Source organism: Gracilinanus agilis, chromosome 2 (genome assembly GCF_016433145.1).
Source record: "Gracilinanus agilis isolate LMUSP501 chromosome 2, AgileGrace, whole genome shotgun sequence".
NCBI classification, from domain to species: domain Eukaryota; kingdom Metazoa; phylum Chordata; class Mammalia; order Didelphimorphia; family Didelphidae; genus Gracilinanus; species Gracilinanus agilis.
The window spans coordinates 603,751,465-603,766,211 of record NC_058131.1 but is presented as its reverse complement, the minus strand read 5'-3'; the positions used below and the strand labels follow the sequence as shown (position 1 = coordinate 603,766,211).

Below are 14,747 nucleotides of genomic sequence, written 5' to 3'. Positions count from 1 at the left end.
TATTAGGAATAGAGATTTATAGGGGAAAATCACAGGATAATAGATCGGAAATTGAATGGTATCTCACATGTCATCTAGTCTACTCCCTCATTTTACAGGTATGGAAATAGAAGCCTACTGAGGTTAAGTTATATACCTAAGATCATGTAGTAGTAAATGTCAGAGGTGGGATTTGAAACAAGGTACCTTGACTCCTGAGGTATTAGTTTGAGATATATATGATCTAGCTTTCTTTCTAAACCTGCTCCTCTTCCAGACTTTATTATTTGTCTCTATGGTGCCACTATTCTTCTAGTCACCCTAATTTGTCACTTCGGAGTCATCCTTGACTCTTCCGTCTGCAGCCTATAAAAACTTCCCCTGGTGGGATGAACAGATGAGGGCAATTTGTTCCTGTCTTCGAGAAGGTGGTTGAAGCAGGATCTGTGGAGCACTTCAATTTGGTCAGACATCAAAGATACTGAGGTCATCCACTCCATCCTGAGTCATCACCAGCCATCTTGACTTTTGTCTTGCTACTGGACTCCGATGACTTTGGAAGAGAGTAAGCTGATGACTTCATGTCACTTTGCCTCCCTTAAATCCACGTTCCGAGCCAAGCCATTACCATGTGATGTCATTGGTCCTCTTCAAAAAATGAAGGGTGAACAACAGCAGTAATAACTAGTCACTTGAGTAGACTTGTTGATTATATCTCTTTCATCCATCCTTTATTTTCCCCCTCACAAGGGGGGCTTCCTTAGCTAGGGCTCTCATCACTCATCTAATAGTGGACCAGTGTAGTAGTCTTCATGAGTCTTGTCTTCCTCTTTCTATTTCATCCTTCATGTCCGTGCTAGAATGATCTTTCTCAGACATACATCTAACCATGGAACTTCTCTTTTTGAAGATTTTTCATTGCTTCCTTTTGTTTCTAGGAGAAAACACAAATGTTTGTGCCTGGAATTTAAGACCTCCTCCAATACTACTTCAACTTATTGTTTCTAAACTTATTTTACATTATTCCTTTTGAGCTGGCTGTGTTCCAACCAGACTAACCTACTAATAGGCTCCCAGACCCAGTAATCTACCTGTAGCCTTTCTCCATCCTCATGGGCCACCCCTCATCTATAGAGTCCCCTCTTTCTTCATCTTTCTCTCTTTTTCAAGGCTTTCTTCTTCCATGACCTTCCTCCCTGACTCTTAGTTGTTTGTACTCTGCTTTTCTCTAACTACATTTTTTTTTGATAGATGTTAGAAGCCTCTCGTTAGTGTGTGTCTAGAGGAGTTTGTATATCCTGTGCTTTGTACACAGCAGGTTCTTAGTAAACATTCAAACTTAATTGTCTGAATTGAAAGTGGAAAGGCAGAGAACCAGCCTTTTAGGTTTAAGATAAGCATTATGTAGAATTACTTACAAACCTTCACAAATTCCAATAGAATTATATATATTCTTCTGTTAATAAGATAGCAGGATTAAAATAATTCGTTATTTTTGAATTTGTTAATTCTTTTACATTTGTTTCTTTTCTTTTTTTTTTTTTTTAAATAGGAGGTTTGGATCTCATCTTCATGCCGGGTCTTGGATTTGACAAACAGGGCAACCGCCTGGGAAGGGGCAAGGGATACTATGACACCTACCTGAAGCGGTGCTTGCAACACCAAGAAAGAAAGCCTTATACAATTGCTTTGGCTTTCAAAGAACAAATCTGTGGTGAGGTGCCAGTTGGAGAAAACGATATGAGAATAGACGAAGTGCTTTATGAAGACAAATAAACTTTGCAGTTCCCAGTGACAACCCTGTTGAATGATCCGGGTTTTGTACTCAAGTAAAATAAAATGCATTTCTTTTCTCCTATCCAAAAATCAATTGCAACTCTACCCTTATATTACCAAGAACCGTATTGACTTTGGTGTAATTACAAGGGGTTTAGTATGAAATATTAGTTGAAAATCTTTAGGAATGTGAATACTATAATATTAGTTAATAATGAACATTTCATTTAGTGATTTTTCTTCCTAATTTCCTGGTGTTAAAATGAGAATTTTATATCTCCTTTGAAGTATAAATTATAAATGAGATTCTGTGGTCCAAGTTGCATGATGAATCAAATTTAGACAGTGATTTTACTATATGCTAACATGTCCTTTAATGGCTCTGCTTTCAATCCCTAAGACATATAGGAAGATTTGATAAATATTATTAATTGCTTTGTCGATGTTTGCTTCTGGTTCAGACTTTAGAGAAGGCAAGTGGTACTTAACATGACTTTATTAATCCTTTTCTTTGTTCACCCAACTTGAAATTTTGGGTTAAGCATTTCATAGGTAAGGATTCAAGAGAAATTGCTTATTGGTTTGTTAGTTTAATACTGTAATTCACCATGATTAGTCCCTAAATGCCTCATTATAGGAAAGCTACCTGTTAAGCATCTTTAGATACTAATGCCAAGTTCTGATGTTATATTTATTATAAACTCAATTCCATTTATTTGGGGTTTCTGCCTTGAAAATAAAATTTGTCTAAGGTTGAAAGTTGGGAGATGACATTTCACCTGGGGATTAATGTTGTGGTAATAACTTAAAAGTGGCATTATTTGAATAATTTGTTCATAATGGCTTAGGGAATTATATGTGATTTGAGACTCCATGTAGAAAGAACAGAGATATACAGCAAAGAAAGTCAAATAGGCTACAAAGAATAAGGAAAAGATGGTTGAAGTAACAAGGATATGAATATTTGGGGGAAAGGGAAGAAGAAAAAGGAGCTGCCTAAGAGCTAAAAGGACAAATACGTTGTTTTTTAAAAAAATGGACTCAATACTATTTGGTATTTTGAATTATTTAAACTATAAATATTCACATTAAATATACTGTAATGATACATGAGTTTCAAAATGGATAGTTTTTATAATTAAAACATTGTTGGATAACTTTTTGCTATAAATTGAATCTGGATTTTACATTGTTGCCTTAATCTTGGGTGCTTTTTGGCATATACATGGAGGATTTTTGGGAAACTGAATCTATTACATACAACTTATATTTTTGGAAAAAAGAATATAATAAATCAAAATATTAGTTTCAAAACTATGTTGTGTATTTATGTTACCATCTGAACCTCGCTATGTTCTCTTTTGTGCATTTAATGCTACAATGACTGTTTTGTCTGTTTTCTCTTTTGGCATCAGTGTTACCAATTTCTCCTAAATTCCCCCTAAATTAAAACAAACAACAATTCCTTGTGTTTTTATAAATATGGATCATGAAGCAATACTCCAATGCTTAAAACAGTGAACGATACATAGTAGGCACTTTCTGACTGACTGACCTTCGATCTATTAAAAATATATATTGTAATCTGCCCTTCACATAGTGGGTAACATGATTCATCAGTCTTCTGATTTAGTGATTAGTCATTGCTCAGAGTTTTTAACTTGTTCAAAGTTATTTTTTTTAAATATTGTTATTGGATAAATTGTTCTCCTAATTGTACTCATGTCATTCAGCATCAGTTTCTATATTTTCAGGTTTCTACAAACTAATTCTTTTCATAATTTTTATGCTATAATATTTCATTACATTGAGATACCATAATTTATTCAGCTATTCTCTAGTTGATGGCTACCTCCTTAGTTTCTTATTCTCTACTATCAAAAAAATGGCTGCTATAAATATTGCTTCCTATGTATGGGGCGTTCCTCTCTTTCTTTGATCTCTTTCAGGTTTACATACCCAGAAATGGAATTATTAGATCAAAGACATATGCAGTTTGGTGACTTTTTGAAGTAGAGATCCAAATTGTTTTCTAAAATTGCTGGACCAATTTTCAACTTCACCAACAATACATTAGTGTGCATTTTCCAGATCTTCTAACAATTGTTATTTTTCATGTTTGTCATCTTTGCCAATGTGACATTGAGGTAGGACCTTAGGGTTGTTTTAATTTGTATTGATGGAGATTTTTTTTATATTATTGTCGATAGCTTGGATTTTTTCCTTTGTGAGCTCTCTGTATACTTTAATCATTATCTGTTGGGAAATGGCTTTTGTAACCTTAATTTGAAAAGTCAGCCTAATTTCTCAGGATTGTTTTCGTATGAACCCAAACCTCCATGATTATACATATGTATAGTTTTACTTCTTTTATAACCCATTAAAAGTTGCTATCTTAATGTAATAGATTTTACTAATTATAGCTTTTTTGGTTGTTTGTCTTTATAGGCACAAGCTGGGACTCATCTATTTAGTATAAATATCAATGGATTTAGGGAATAAGAATTAGAAGTCTGGGGATTGAATCTAAAAGGCAGAAATTCTAGAATAGATCATTATAGAAACAGTTGATGACAACAAGAAAACAAAATGGTAATTACAGGGAAACTAACATTGCTTCATCATGAACTCATAGCAGACTAGCTTTATTTCCTTTTTTTTGGACAAGATTTATACTGACAAGTCAGGGCAATGTTGTCAATATATTACATAGATTTTAACAAAGCATTTGTCAATAATAAAAATAACTAGCATTTATGTAATGCTTTAAGGTTTACAAAGTTTACATGCAAACCTGGTTCTTGTGGGGTAGATAGCAAGTAAATGTTTGAGGCAAGATATGAGTGAATTCAGGATTGTCCTGTTCCCCAACACAGTGATCTACCCACTACACTAGAGGTGTTAAATTTACTGGCTGTAGGTGTGGCCTGAACCAAATTAAAATGTAGTTGAGAGGGGCACCTAGGTAGCCCAGTGATACAGCACCAGAACTGGAATTGGGATGACCTGGGTTCAAATCTGATCTCAGATACTTCCTAGTTGAGTACTTGGCAAGTCAGTTAACCCTGTTTGCCTAGCCCTTGCCCTTCTGTCTTAGAGTCATCACTAAGACAGAAAGTAAGGGTTTAAAAAATGTAGCTAACAAATATTAAATAGGATAAATAAAAATACAGTATACCATGGGGATCTTAACATCTGGCCTTCCTACAGAGCAGGGGATAAAATGAGATAAATGTTACTTAATAATATTTAATATATAATTTTATCAGTTAATTATTTTAATTAATTAATAAATTAATTGTTTTATTTAATAATATCATTGCTAGGAGGATAAAATGAGGTAATGTATAAGAAAGCAATGAGAAAACTCTTAGGTGCAAGAAATGATCATGGCCATGGATTAATGGTTCCTGGGTAGAATCCTCACTTTGTTTTATAGCACTGTCATGTAGTAGGACCTTATCTCCCTGGACTTCACTTTCCCAATTTGTAAAATAAGGGATTGCCATAGATAATATTCCAGATCTAACTCTGCCTTGTACATAATAGGTTAAATAAATGATTAAAGCTTAAATTTCCTGAGCCACATACATCCTGCCCATCTCACTGGTAGGTATAGTGTTGTGCATTATAGACACAGAAAGTGTTCAATAACCAATGCTTGAATGGTTGGATGAAGTAGATGAGAGACATGATCATCAAATCCAGTATCATCAAATCCAGGCTACTGGGTGGTGCAGTGGATCTCTAAAATGCTGGTCCTGGCCTCAATCTTCCTGAGTTCAAATCTGGCCCCAGACACTAACTATGTGACTCCAGTCAAGTCACTTAATCTGTTTGCCTCAGTTTCTTCATTTATAAAATGAGTTAGAGAAGGAAATGGCAAACCACTCCAGGATCTTTGCCAAGAAAACCCCAAATGGTGTCACAAAGAGTCAGACATGACTAAAAAACAACTAAACAGCAACAAATCATCAAATTCCATCAATTTCCCCTGTGTAAGGGATTCTGGATTTGGAGTCAAAAGACCTTAGTTCAAAATCTGTTTTGGTCACCACTATGACCTTGGGCCAGTCACTTTACCTTAACCTCAATTTCCTCTCCTGTGAAATGAATAGAATTGTGGGGAGAGGACTAAATGAGCTATTATACCTCAATTTATAATCCTTATGAATAACAATGTTCATAATTTTAATTCTTTATTTTATAGGAAGCATTATAAGTCTTGTTGGGGCAATACTTGAAATATTTTAAAATAAAAAATTTTAGTATATTTAATATTTTAAAATAATTGAAAATTTAAAAATTTAAAATATGTTTAATATTTTAAAATAATTCCAGGCAGCAATTATCCGTCTCCCATTTATCAGATGTAATGAACAGGGTCAAATGAATAGAGCTTTAGGTACTCTAGACCTGGTGAGAAATTATGTCTCCCACTGGGGATAAGTGGTATTTCTTCAGTGCTGAAATTAAAAGATGTACAATATACTGTATATGCAGAGTGAATATATCAAAGGAAAATATTGTATCCAGTTTTGCTGTTTATGAAGATAGATGATAAATCAACCTTTATAATCTGTAACTGACAGTTTCATTTGCTTTTTAATGTTATACTGATCTTTTGGAAATGCAGGAATTTCACATAAAGCAAGTTGCTTGATGAACTTTAATCTTACCCATAATTGGATAATAAAACAGTATGTACAGTAATTAAAAGTATTGTGATAAAAGAGACAATCTGCAGTTTCATATATAGCCATTTCTTTGAATTGTTAAGTTCAAATCAGGTCATGTACTTGTGACATTTTTTAAAAAAGTAATAGTGCTTATGAAATGAGATTCAATATCGGCAGTGTCCCTGGAATCAGGACAGATTATAAAGACTGTGCCTAAGCCTACTAACAAAAAGAGTAAAGTGATTTACTTTTGGAGATGTTAACTTTTTGCTAAGGTTATATTTGTTGTCTTTTTCGCACAAGCATTTTCACACATTTTGTACAAATATCCTAGTGGAGTTCGGAGAGAATGTGATTTTGATGGTCAAATCTCTGCTTTTCTGGCCTCTCTGGTAGTGCCAGTTTTCAGAGATTCCATTCCTCCCTCGCTCCACTTTGGTCACCCCAACTCTGTTATTCCAGTTTTCCTCAGGGCCCCGGGTGTCCCTGTATACTATATGATTGTCATAGATCCTATCCCTCCAGGCTTAACCCTGAAGATGTAACATGACTAAATCAATCACTTGCATTGCTGTCCTTTTGTTCTGCCTGAACCCTTTCCATCACTGTTTTCCACCAACTGCTTCAATCCCATTGCCAATCTGGACTGAACAAATGTGACATTTCTTCTGTGGTCCTAGCTGGGTTTGGCATGTCACATTTCTTTGGTCTCAGCCCCAGATCTGACCTTGACTTCCTTACAACCCCCCACGGCCCCCAAATACAGGCTGTCCTGGTATGCCAACATGCCTAAAGCAGATGAAGTTGCAGTTCTGTCCCCAGAATCAACATTTCCCACTATCCACATGCACGCAGGTATTGACAAGCATCTTCCTATTCCACAGCAGGAACAAGAAGCCAACAGTTTTTAATTTCTAATCAGAATATCTGACCAAGGACTTGGACCTGTTAAAGAAAAGGGTAGTTAAAATTCAAGCAGCACTAGAATGGGAAACAAATGTTTTGGGAGAGGTACGAAATAGCAGAGCCAGCCATATATCTGAATATATCAAATATGACCAAACCATCTGCCCAATTGGGTTCCAGTTTTGGGAAGAAACATACCTTGGATTTATCCAAACCAAGTAGAACCATTGAATGATAAAACTGCATGCGCCATATGGGGATATCTCATCCAGCTCTGTCTTTTTATTGATCAGAAAACTGAGGACCACAGAGAGGATCGAACAGCTAATTTGTGGTAGAGATGGGATTAGATCTCCTGAATCTCAGGCTAGCATTTTTTCCACGGCACAAACTACCCATGTCTTGATTTTACTATTATTAAGACTAGTGAAGTAGACCATTTATAGGACCACTTACCTCTGCTCTGCAGGGCAATTAGCCAATGTTGGACAATGCAACGGAGCTCTTGCAACTTTCTGTTTTGTCCTCTTGCCAATGGATCTGTTCAATGACATTTGTTTCATTTATTACCTCTGCTATGATATCCTTGAGTCCCCATGGTTATCTAATTATGCTTCCTGAGAACTTCACAATTCCTTTTCTTCATATTCTAGTCCCCTATTGATTACCCAGTTGTAGTTGAGTGATTTTGGTGATTCCCCAGGAGGTTGGAGGGATATTGGAAGTAAAGTCACTGGGTAGAGGAGACAACACAAGGTTAGCTGGTGGTAATAATAATAAGGATAATGAAAAAACAATTACATAGCATCTGCTATGTTCCAGGCACTCTGCTGAGTATTTGGGATACAAAAAGACAAAAAAAAAGCAAAAAACCCAATTCTTGACCTCAGATAGCTTATAATCTAATTGGGGAGACAACATACACACATATTCAAAGCAAGCTATGTACAGGATAAGTAGGAGATAATTAATGGAGACAAGGCACTGGAATTAAAAGAGTAATGGAAGACTTCCTGTAGAAGGTGAGATTTTAATTGGAATTTGGAGTCCAGGGAGTTCAGAAGTCAAAGTAGAGTAAGGAGAGCATCCGAGGTATGGAGGATAGCCAGAGAGAATGTCTAGAGACGAGAGAAGGATTGTCTTATTCATCAAACAGCCAGGAAGTCAGTGTTACTGAATTAAAGACTATGGGAAATAAGATATGAGAAGAGGGGAAAGGTGGGACAGGATTATGTTATGAAAGGCTTTGAATGTCAAAGGAGCATTTTATATTTGTTTCTGGAGGCAATAGGAATCCACTGATGTTTATTGAGTGAATTGTGTGTGTATGTGGTGATCTCATCTGATCTATTTTAGGAAAATCACTTTAGTGGCAGAATGGAGGATGACCTGGAGTGGGGAGAGACTTGAGGCAGGCAGATCCACCAATAGGCTATTGCAATAGTGCAGGTGTGAGGTGATGCTGAGGACCTGCACCAGAGTGATAGTAGTGTTGGAGAAGAGAAGGGGTGTATTTGAGAGATATTGCAAAGGTGAAGTCAACAGCCCTTGGCAAAGGATTGTATGGGGGTGGGTGAGAAATCATGAATAATCCAGGATGAGTCCTAGGCTGTGAAAATGAGAGACTGGGAGTATGGGGTTCCTCTCTAAAATAATAGAGAAAGTAAGAAGTGGGGTTAGGCGGAAAATATGAGTTCTGATTTAGACGTCATGAGTTTAAGATGTCTACTAGACATCCAGGTGGAGATGTCTGAAAAACAGTGGTGAATGCAAGATTAGAGGTCATCTGAGAGATTGGGGCAAGATAAGTAGATTTGTGAACTATTAGCAAAGAGATGGATGGCAATTAAATCCCTGGGACCTGATATCGCCGAGTGCAGTTGTTGTGATCATTCTACTTGAGATGGTGATATCCTTTGACTCATGCATAAGTTGGATTTAAGTGAGACAGTTATTGGCTTCATTCTCTCTTCCAGTCATTGAAGTCAAGTGGCAAGACAAAAGTCAAGACAACTGGTGATGATTGGGATGCAGTGGATGACTTTAGCATCTTCAATGTCCAACCAAGCTATATTTGCTCGACAGCACCTGTTTCAGCCACCTTCATGGCCATCGGAACAGATTGCTCTCATCCACCTCTTCCGATGGGGGGAAGTCTTCCTACTTCCCCAACTCTAAGACTGATTTGAGGCCAGCTGAGATGGCTTGTTGGAATGTAGTTGTTGTATGTGGCATAGCTTTTTGGAGCCACAGGTGAGAGCTGGGTGGCAGGTAGATACCAAAGGAGAAAAGCTCCCTTGAAAGAGACTCAGCAAGTTGTAACACCAGAGGTACAAATCTTCCTTGACTCCCCTGAATACCAGGTGAAGCAGTATAGAGGGAGAAAAAGATCCAGGTCAGAACTCTGAGGGACATTTATAGTAGAGGACATGATCTGGAAAAGGATCCAGCAAAGGAGAAAAGCAGGAGTGGACATATAATAGGAGGAAGACCAGGGGAAAATGGGTCTTGAAAACCTAGAAAGAAGAGAATATTATGGAGAATGATCAACAGTTTCATAGGCTACAGAAAGGCCAAGGAGAATGAGGACTGATAAGAGGCCATCATAACCCTTCCACAAAGGTGCTCTTATGGCCCCTGCTTTATAGTTGAAGAAACTGAGGCAGGCAGAAGTTAAGTAACTTGCCCAGAATCACATGACTAGATTTGAATGTTCTTGCTTCAGGTCCAGTTCTTTCCACTGTATCACCTAGCTACCTCAAAGTATGCAGGACTGGTTCTGGCTTTTCTTGTGAAGGAGCTGCTTGCCCCTAACCAAGTTGCTTAGTCTCCCTGTGTTTCATTTTTTATTATCTATAAAACGAGAGGTGAAGATTTCTAAAGTCTAGCTATTACAATAAAATATTCAAAATGCTGTGTGGGGGTTGGTGTGGGGAGACCTGACAACACTAGTCAAATGAATGGTCAATACTGCCCAGACCATGTCTATGGAATTCAAGTGGCTGTTTGTAGCCGTTATACACACCAAAGTAATGATGCTTTTCCCTTTACAATATCTAATCACAGAAAAGTTTCTTTCTTTGCCTGGATAATTGTCATTTTTTTCTGTACCATTTTTTCAGGGCCCAAATTTAGGCCAAAGTGGATAATTTGGACAGTTCTAAATTTCCTACGTGGGTCATCCTATTCTGGAAGAAATGATAAACCCTCTCTGGGTCATTGCAACCTTTTCTATTATTACAAAGAGCTAGGATTCTGTGTTCTTTCCTCTAGTTCTTCCTTATTTCTGGCTGAGATCCTAGAGAGCAAGGTGGTTTTCCCTTGTGGGTCTGGGATACCCAGAAGGAGACCATGGCAGTAAAATTTCATTTCATCAAGCAAGAGGTAGGTCAGAAGATGAAAAAGAAAATGAAGAAGATAATTAATTAAACAGAAGACAAAAAAGAGACTAAGGTACATGTGATCCAATAATGTCTGGGCTTAAATACAAACGTCACACATAATTTGTTGGGCTAAATGTAGTATGCATACCTATATTCTTAAGCCCCTTACATTATGATTCCCAGTTTATCTTCCCTGTTCCTTGGAATAAGTTTCTGATTTGGACAGCTCCAAACTATGAATTAAAGTGAACAGATTCTTCAATTAGACATTGCCAAAGCTATGTGGACACATGATGGGAAGCCAGCCATCTAGAAGCTTGGTGCCCCCACAGCTTTTTTGGCTTCATATCTCACTTCCCAGCAAAACACAGTTGTTGCCTCTGAAATTATAATTTAATCTAATAACCAAAGAATAAATATGTCAGGGGTGAAAAAGTCACTGTTTTTAAGTGGAGTCATTTTTCTAAGTGTATTTCACTTATTTCCCCATTCACAGGAATGGCACAGTGAAGTTTGATGCATTTCTTGCATAGAAATTTTAAGATTAGAGCCTTTCCTTATTCCACTGACCAGAGACACATAGACTCTTACAAAGACTGTGAGACACAGGACCACAGAAGGATACAAATAAAGATACAGATACATATAGCCACTGAGTTGGAGATACAAACAAAAGGGAAACATAAGATATGGAAACAAAAAAGAATATAGAACTATTTGATTCACCAAATATTTACTGTCTCTAGGCACTTGGCTAGATACTTGAGAAACAAAGACAAAGACAGCAGTTCTTGCTGTCAAAGAACTTACAAACACCATGAGGATGGAGAGGGAGAAGAAAGATTCAGTGGATATTTAGATAAACAAATGCAAAGTGACTGGGGGAAAATAGTGGTTTAGTGGATTGAGAGCCAGACCTAGGGGTGGGAGGGCCTGAGTTCAAATCTGTTCTCAACACTTTTTAGCTGTTTGACCCTGGGTAAGCCACTTAGCCCCCATTGCCTAGCCCTTACTGCTCTTCTGCTTTGGAAATGATACAGTATTGATTCTAAGATGGAAGGAAAGGATGCATTGTTGACTAAAGGGATCAGGAAAAAACTTAATGGTTAAAAGTTGGAACCTAAGCTGAGCCTTGAAGAAAAACAAGGACTTTGAGATATGGAGACGAAGAGTACATTGTATTTATGGAGAAAAGGTAGGGAGAAAATATGGAGATACAAGATAGAATGCTGATGATGAAATAACTTGTAGTTCAGTTTGTGTAGAGAACATGTCAAGGTAGTATGATGTAATGTCTAAATAACTCATCTTAGTTTCAAGAAGACTTGGTTCAAGTCTTACCTGTCTTGTTTGTAACCTAAGGTAAATCACTTCTCTGTTCTCCAGGAAATTTGAAAACTTTCAAGTATCAGTGAAGGTGTCCATCTGCCTTGGTAGAGGTAGTTCTCATCAGGAGCTTGTTATACCAACAAAATTAAAGATCAGGAAAAAATAGAATTTGTGAAAAATAAGGCTGGAAAGATAGGCTGGAGCCAAATTGTGAATGATCTTTAATAACAGGCTGAGTAGGTATATTACCTAGAGGTAATGGATTTCAGATTTAGGAAGGGATATTACCAACCCAGGGTTTAGGGATTCTTAACATTTTTTGTGTCATGGATTGCTTTGGCAGTCTGATGAGATCCATGGACCTCTTCCCAGAATAATGCTTTTAAAAGCATTAAGTAAAATGCATAGAAGTACAAGGGAAATAAAATATATTGAAGTATAGTCATTGAAATATTTTAAAATTTACTTATTTGATTAATTAATTTAGAATATTTTTCCATAGTTACTTGATTCATGTTCTTACCTTCCCCTCCTCTTACCCCCCTCCCAGAGCCAAAGAGCATTTCCACTGAGTTTTACATGTATCATTGTTCAAAATCTATTTCCATATTAATACTATTTGCAATAGAGTGATCATTTAAAGTCAACATACCCAATTATATCCCCATTGAACTGTGTGATCAATCATATGCTTTTCTGCTCCCACAGTTCTTTCTCTGGATTATCCTGGATCATTACATTGCTGCTAGTAGAGAAGTCCATTAGGTTCAATTGTGCCACAGTGTATCAGTCTCTGTGTACAATGTTCTCCTGGTTCTGCTCCTTTCTCTCTGCATCAATTTCTGGAAGTTGTTCCATGCCACAAAACTAAAACAAATTCAGTGTATAGTGGATTTACAATGGGACTTGACAATGGGGCTTTTTCATTACTAGTAACATTGGGAAAATTGGACAGCAGATAATATTAGAGTCAGGAAGATTTGTGTTTAAATCTCATCTCAGATTCTCTTAGCTGTGTGACACTGGATAAGATACTTAACTTCTGTGTCTCTTCACCTGGAAGACAAGAAAGCTATACTCAAAGACCTTTCAGTTTTCAATCTGTGATGTAGATCACAATCCTAATTCTGCCTTGCTTAGCTATATGACTATGGGAAAGTTATTTAACCCCTTCTTGCCTCACTTTCCTCATCCATAAAATAGGATTAATACTACCCATAACACCTACCTCACAGGACCTTTTTGAGGCTCAAATAAGATGACATTTTTAAAGCACTTCACAAACTTTTATGTATTCCTTAAATATTAGCATTATTATTGCTACTTCATTTCTGTGAGTCCCAGGTTCCTTATTCACAAAATCAGGATGTTAGACTAGATGACCTATAATTCTTCTGAAAACCTATGATCTAATGATTTCATTATATATCATTCTCTTTAATACATTGTTAGTGTTACAACATAGCTTTTTTTTGTCTAAATGATATCCTGTTGAATCTTGCCCCCGATGACACTATACCGTTCAAACTTCATTTTTTAGAAATTCAATCTCATTTTATCTGTGTTTCCTATGGAAAGTTGTTCATCTTTCATTTTTGAAGTGGACCAATGATATCTCAGAGTCATATCTTGCCTGGAGAGTAAATTGCATTTAAGAGAGGCAGAGTTGCACAAATTCATCAGCCTTACTCTCTCTTCCAGAGTTATTGAAATTCAGTGGAAAAAAAAGTCAGGACTCTCAGTGATGGCCCAGGATGCAATGGATGGCCTTGGCATCTTTGATGTCTGACCAAACTCTAAAGTGCTCCTGAGTACCCACTTCAGCTGCCTTCATGGCTATTGGAACAGGCTGTTCTCATCGCTCATTCTTCTGGGGGATGTCTTTACATGTTTAGGTTAGACATCCCCCTAACTCACTATGGGTTTGAGGCCTTTCGATTACCCTCAACCTGTCTGCCAAGATGATTTTACTAGAGTGTGGGAGCTGTGCATGGCATGGTTTCTTAGAGCCACAGGTGAGAGTTAGGTGAAAGGTGGACTCCAAAGGTGGATGAGTAGTTCTAAAAGGGCTCAGCAACTCCTCACCCAAGAGGTGCTAGTCTTCTTCAATCATCCTATATACCCAATGGGATATATATTTATAATGGATATTTTGACTTTGGATAAAAATATTTTCCCCCTTAAAAGCATTGATTTTTGAATTGAATCAATTAGATAGCTATCCCAATCATTTTTTGGACTTATTGTGCTATGTATGGTGGGATATGGAATGTAAGAATAAGACATTGTTCGTGCTGTCAATTGTACTTATCATTGAGTAGGAAACAAAAATAATACATACAAGATTATTAAGGAATAATTAAATGATAAACTGTTCTGATTATGGTTCAGAGAAAGGGAATATCAGCATAGGTTAGAATTAGGGGAGACATTATAGATTTGGAAAGTAGGGCTTATACCTAATTCAAGAAACATTATATGTTTTATATTATATATGGGGCAGAGTCAAGATGGTGACTTAGAAGTAGCAAAAATCCAGACCTCTTTGAAAACTCTTCTACACCAATCAAAAACAAAGTGCTTCGGGGGGACAGAAAACCAAATCTAACAAGAAAACAGAACCAAAGAAACCCTCCTGCTCGGATTCAACTTAAAAGATATGCAGAAGCCTGAATTTTCATGTTTAAGGAAAAGG

At 36.9% G+C, this 14,747-nt stretch overlaps 1 protein-coding gene across 1 annotated transcript in view; it reads left to right on the top strand.

Moving 5' to 3' along the window:
- The window catches only part of MTHFS (methenyltetrahydrofolate synthetase), a 102,626-nt gene extending 99,557 nt beyond the window's left edge, over positions 1-3,069 (top strand). The window contains exon 3 of the mRNA XM_044665469.1: positions 1,532-3,069. Within this exon, the coding sequence (XP_044521404.1) occupies positions 1,532-1,755 (224 nt within the window). The 3' untranslated portion in view covers positions 1,756-3,069. The remainder of the gene's footprint in view (positions 1-1,531) is intronic.
- The last annotated feature ends 11,678 nt before the right edge of the window (positions 3,070-14,747 follow it).